We start from the raw sequence: 5,676 nt of genomic DNA on the forward strand, positions 1-5,676 counted from the left end.
GCATTTACAGGGATAATCTAGTTTCTTACTCGCTGACTTTCATACCACTAAACTTAAGCTTTAAGCATGCGTTCGAACTGCTTTTCTACAGAATTACTATACAAGTAAATAGCCAGCACAATATGAATTCTGAGTATGTTATAAATTTGTATGTCATTTAAATTAAAATATACTCGCAGAAGCGAATGTAGATAGCTCTAAGAAGCTTGGATGGCCTTCCGGTAAGGTGAATAAAGTGGCATTGGCAGCTAATGCCATGCAGATAAGTAGGCAATATGTAGTCACAACAAGGAAGTAGACCAGATAAATTTCTTTTTATGTTTGTGTATGTACACAGTAATGACTTCAGTATTATGATGTGTAGGACCTTGACAATTTTGAGATGAATAACTGGGTTTTGGTGTTAATTACTGTGACTTCACTTCTTTATCTCATCTACTTGATTATTTTTTGCTGAAGTGTTATTTAACTGCATCAAGACAGCCGTTATCACTTAAATGCTGTGTGAACTTATTTCTACAAAATGCCAGTATTGTAACAGTGCAGTTATGTTTGAAAAATGTATTAAGCCAAGTAGAGGTAACTTGTCTATTTTGTGCTTATATTAGTGCTAGTGTAGACACACAGAATAATTAATGCTATAAAACTGGAATAATAAATTAATATTACACCTGCAGGGTACCATTTTTTTTCTTCAGTAGAAACCGGATAACTTTGCTTTGTGAAAGCCAACGCAGAAAGGTGGTGAAAAAATTAACTGTACAGGGTAAAAACAAGCTAGAGGAAAAGCAGGAAATGGGGCTAAAATTACCTGAGGAAATGAGGCTTCGGCAGGACTTCTTGTCCCTGCCTGATGTCCTGTTGCCTGTTTTGGCCTTGCGTTCTTTTTTGTAAGAAGGAGCAGAGTGGTGCTTATGAGACTTGTGAAGGTTGGCAGCAGAGGAGAGGGAAAGATGCACAGGACTTGGTTGGTCGATCCTCTCGGTGCATTAGCGGGATGGATGGCCGGAATGTGGGCAGCTATTAGCTGTGGTCACAGTGTGGTGCCTGAGGTAGGACTGGTGCTGTGGGAAGAAGAATTGAGCAACAAAGAACGCAAATCTCCGTAGGAAACCAGGCTTCCCTCATTCTGCTGCTTGCAGAACAACTTGCCTGTCTCCTTCTGTTTGTTAGGGAGACTTTAAATGTGGTTATATGGAGGCTGTAAGTGATCACAACAAAGCTCTTTATGCAGGGATAATCTAGTTTCTTACTCACTGACATATGTGTAAATGTATAAAACATCCTTAAAAACATTTCTAGTGTTGCTGCATAGTACTTTAAATCTTTGAAGTTGGATCTGATTCCAGTACAAGTGTTCATCTTAATAAACCCGTCCACTCTTGTTAGAGTAAACCTTGAACGCTCTCTGTGAGTGATTAACCCCATTGGCTTTTCACGTAGAGGATTTTGTATTTAAGGTGGAATGGGAAGTGCTTTTGGTATTTTCATTGTGGTATTCTTTAAAGTGCTTTTAAGTATATTGAAAAAAATAACAGCTTCCAGTAGTTTAATCAAAAGTTAAGAAATTTGAGGACAACTTAATCGTTACCTATTACCTTGTGCTGTGGAAGCATACACTTTTACAGCAGTTGAGGGATCCGAGGGGAGATGCGTACCAGTCTCCCACATTCTCATCTTCTTTCTGCAGATGTTCTTTGGCTTTAAGGTGTTTGTCTAACATTGTTTCCGTGGATGTAGGTAAATAGCTCATAAAGAATACTTGTTTTTCAAATAGTTCGTACAGATCGTGTTTATTTTAAATGGGTTGTATTTGTTACATTGCTGCTGCTTCTTCTTCTAGGAAACCCAGCGCTTGCTGGCAGAGCCAGTCCCTGGGATAAAAGCGGAGCCAGATGAAAGCAACGCACGTTATTTTCACGTGGTCATTGCAGGTCCACAGGATTCCCCCTTTGAGGGTGGGACATTTAAACTTGAACTATTCCTTCCAGAAGAATATCCAATGGCAGCTCCTAAAGTACGTTTCATGACCAAAATTTATCATCCTAATGTAGACAAGCTGGGAAGAATATGTTTAGATATTTTGAAAGGTAAGTGTTACTCTGTTTTTTATCTTTTGATCTTATTAAGTACAGAAACTTGTAAGTTGACCCTCAAAAGAGATTTCATTTGTTGAAAGAATACCTTGCTTTTTCTTTAATCTGGGAGAGGAAAACTTACTATTTCTGTAGACTATGGTAAATATGGTGTTTCATACTGCTATAAATGTCTCTTCAGATAAATGGTCCCCAGCTTTGCAGATTCGTACAGTTCTGCTATCAATCCAGGCTTTGTTAAGCGCTCCCAATCCAGATGATCCACTAGCAAATGATGTAGCTGAGCAATGGAAGACCAATGAAGCCCAAGCCATAGAAACAGGTGACGTATCTTAAACTCTTTTTTTTTTAGCTTTAGGAAGTAGCTGATTCTTAATTGGTTGGGGATTTAAATTCAGACCTCTTGTTTGATGTCTGCAACTTGCAGAAGCAATTATTGCATACAGTCATAGTCCAAGTCGCCTGAATGTGCCTGCAGTGGTTTATTTTCACGTCTGTGAGGCTGCCGGGAAGAAAAGCACTCTTGATCTGGTTTATCTTGAGTTTTCATGTTCCTAAATTGCAAGCATGTTTAATTTGAATTCGTGCTAAAATACAAGTACGCACCACTGCTTTTTCTGTAAAGCTTAAGGAACAGATTAGCTATTTTCAGAAAGTACATCTCTTACATACATAACCTGCTTCTGTTGCAGGCTGTCATGGATTAAAAGAATTATTGTTATGCCTCTTCACTTTTGGATTTGCTGCAGTCAGGCCACTTCAGCAGCCGTCAACTTTTGTATAGGATAGAGTTCAAAATTACACTTAAATCTCAGAATGGATATATTTTGTATACTTGCAGCAGTGGTATAAAAGTGATCTTTAAGAATAAGTATTTAAAATGACTTTAATAAAGCCAAAAAAAGATACAATTTCTTAAATATGTTTCTTCTTCTTTACAGCCAGAGCATGGACTAGGCTATATGCCATGAATAATATTTAAATGCGCTTTGAACATCAAGTGTGCATCACTTCTCCTGTTCTGCCAAGACCTCTTCCTTTTTTGTTTGCATTTAATGGACACAGTCTTAGAAACATTACAGAATAAAAGCCCAGACATCTTCAGTCCTTTGGTGATTAAATGCACATTAGCAAATCTGTGTCTTGTCCTAATTCACTATTGTACCGCATGAGCAGAGGCTAGAAGTATCATCTGGATTGTTGTGAAATTGTTTAAAAGCAGCAGCACATCTCTGCTTTTAATCATTTTTCCCATCATGGTTTAAGTATAAGCACTGTGAATGAAGGTAGGCAGGGTTAGCTGCGGGGCTTTTTGTTTTAATTTTGTGGGCTCCTCCTCCCTTTTTATGGTGATGCTAATTGCATTGGTAAAAGCAGCTAACCAGTTATACTTTAGAATATACCCTCTAGCCCAGTCTAACTTAGATGCTGTAGATGGACAAGCTTCATTGTTTGAACAAAAAATGGGAACATTAAACATCCATCACCTTCACTAATAATATTGTGATTCTGCTGTCAAGTGTAGAAAAATCCCTCCAAGAAAAAGCTTGTGACCATTTTGTATGGCTTGTCTGGAAAATCTCCTGTAAATCTTATGTTTTAGTAAAATATTTTTTGTTATTCTACTTTGCCTTTGTACAGTTTATTTTGCTGTGTTTTCATTTCTCTAATGTGACAATCGTATTTAAAAAAAATTGAAACCAGAATTGACAGTTTGTCTTCACCAGTCTGACAGATTAAACAGTAAAGTGGTGGAATTCACAAGATTTTTTTTTTGCTTCTGTTGGCTGACTTTTTTTATTAGCTTGTGTTATGTAGGTGACCTTACCTGGCCAGTTTAATACAAAATTGCATTTGGAGTGACTTTTAGAAACATCTCTGATGTAACCATTGTAAGTGTAATTTTACTAATGCAGTGATATGCATTTTCATGGAAATAACCATAATGAAGTAAGAGGTTGAGAGCAAATGACAGCACTAATTGTGAGTATCTGCATAACTTCTCTTTGCTGATTGTCGTCAGATGTTAGGCTCCACAGTTTTCTAACTTCTTTAATTCCTGCCCTCTATTAACATGAAATACCAGCGTGTAGAACCACTGTTACAGCCAGCTTGTGTGTTGACTGATGTTTGCTTAACCACTTAGAGCTAGCGCCTCATACCACTGGTTTTCTCTACAAGCCTTATTAAGCTGCTTGCTTGAGCTACTGGTCTGCTTAAATACCAACAAAGCTTCTTTACTGGGGGGAAGGAAAGTGATTAAAAACTTCCTTCTCACCCTTGTTTTTTCTGTATGCATCTTGTCTGGGATTGATTTCTTGTATCCCTATTCTCTTCCTTTCCCCAAGCCCTCTCTCTCACAAAAAAAAAGGGTGTGTTTTGGAAGAAAAAAAAAGAAAAAAAAAGAAAAAAAAAAAAAGCTTAAGCTTTTGGCAAGGCCAGCCTGAGGTGTAAAGATGACAGCTTGCAGTGGTTGCAGTAGGGATTGTTTTATCATGCAGTTCAGGGGTATGGTTATGTAGTCCATCGGTATTCTCCCTCTTTCACCTCTTCTTACTCTGGTGTCATCTGAAATTTCTATAGAATGTGGTGTATTTATTGTGCTCTTATGTAAGATGAAGAATATCTATTAAAACTCCGTTTTCCAACAGACAGTGCTTTCAGTGGTTAGTAACTGGTATTGTCCCTCAAAGTACTCTCTGTAACACGGTTCAAGCTTGGTTCAGAATTCAGCTTTTTCACCAGACTGAGCTATAAAAAAAAACAAAACCACCCTCTAACAAACCAGCACCAAAACTGTTTTACAAGTCACTTCTGTGTTGAATGTAAGCTAAAGTTGCATTCAGGGCTTGTAACAAATTGGTCGTCCGAGTGGGTACGCCCCATTAACCCTGCCTCTCGTTAAAAAATGAGCGCGTGCGTGGGTTTAGCTGGCGTACATCCCACATGTGCTGTTTTTAACATGGGCAACTTTTGTGGCGGGCAGCTGAGAACTGCGTGTCAGACTCTGGATTCACTTCACCTACCTCTTAAAGCTTTACCTTACACTGCGTATACAGTTTTCCTCGGCTCCTTCTCTAGTCCAAGGATGAGTGGCACCCCCAGAGGACAGTCAGACCCCCCTACGTACCCCCTTTGAAAGTGGCTTTCCTTTCCTTCGGTAGAGAAACAGGACCTGAACTGGTGCTTAGACAATTTAACTTCAGATTGGGTGGGTATGAATCCAGACCCAAGGTCACTTAGCAGATGGCTAGGTATTTGTACGTTCAGGGCTTAAAACTCAGCTGGAGTTGGCAGCTAATCGGAGGATGTAATTAAAACTAAGTTCTTGATGGAATATTGTTAATATATTAATAGAAAAAAATCCTCTGCCTCCATTTGCTGGCGACCGAATAAAGTGGATTATAGAATCATTTGAATACACTGTAGCCAGTATGCGTCTGGGTTCCTTTTTTTTTTAACTATATCAACAAATTTGAGATTTTATTAAACAAGTCCATGCTGTCTGAGTTTGAACGTATGAATCCATAGTGATGGTATATCTGAAATTAATTGTATAAAACAGGAAGTAAAATACTGT

General features: G+C 38.4%; 1 protein-coding gene across 1 annotated transcript; it reads left to right on the forward strand.

The window, feature by feature from the left end:
• Positions 1 to 1,010: 1,010 nt before the first annotated feature.
• Positions 1,011 to 3,721, forward strand: UBE2N (ubiquitin-conjugating enzyme E2N). The gene is made up of 4 exons (XM_009882653.1): positions 1,011 to 1,052; positions 1,844 to 2,090; positions 2,278 to 2,418; positions 3,038 to 3,721. Exons 1-4 carry the CDS (start codon positions 1,011 to 1,013, stop codon positions 3,076 to 3,078), a joined length of 471 nt encoding a protein of 156 aa, XP_009880955.1. The 3' UTR covers positions 3,079 to 3,721.
• The last annotated feature ends 1,955 nt before the right edge of the window (positions 3,722 to 5,676 follow it).

This window comes from Charadrius vociferus, unplaced genomic scaffold (genome assembly GCF_000708025.1).
Source record: "Charadrius vociferus isolate BGI_N301 unplaced genomic scaffold, ASM70802v2 scaffold72, whole genome shotgun sequence".
Taxonomy (NCBI): domain Eukaryota; kingdom Metazoa; phylum Chordata; class Aves; order Charadriiformes; family Charadriidae; genus Charadrius; species Charadrius vociferus.

Excerpts from the sequence above, each read along its gene's own strand:
- UBE2N (XM_009882653.1), top strand. The coding sequence starts at position 1,011 with ATGTGGGCAGCTATTAGCTGTGGTCACAGTGTGGTGCCTGAG. Across the intron at positions 2,091-2,277 it reads ATGTTTAGATATTTTGAAAG|ATAAATGGTCCCCAGCTTTG; the intron begins GTAAGTGTTACT and ends ATGTCTCTTCAG. Across the intron at positions 2,419-3,037 it reads AGCCCAAGCCATAGAAACAG|CCAGAGCATGGACTAGGCTA; the intron begins GTGACGTATCTT and ends TCTTCTTTACAG.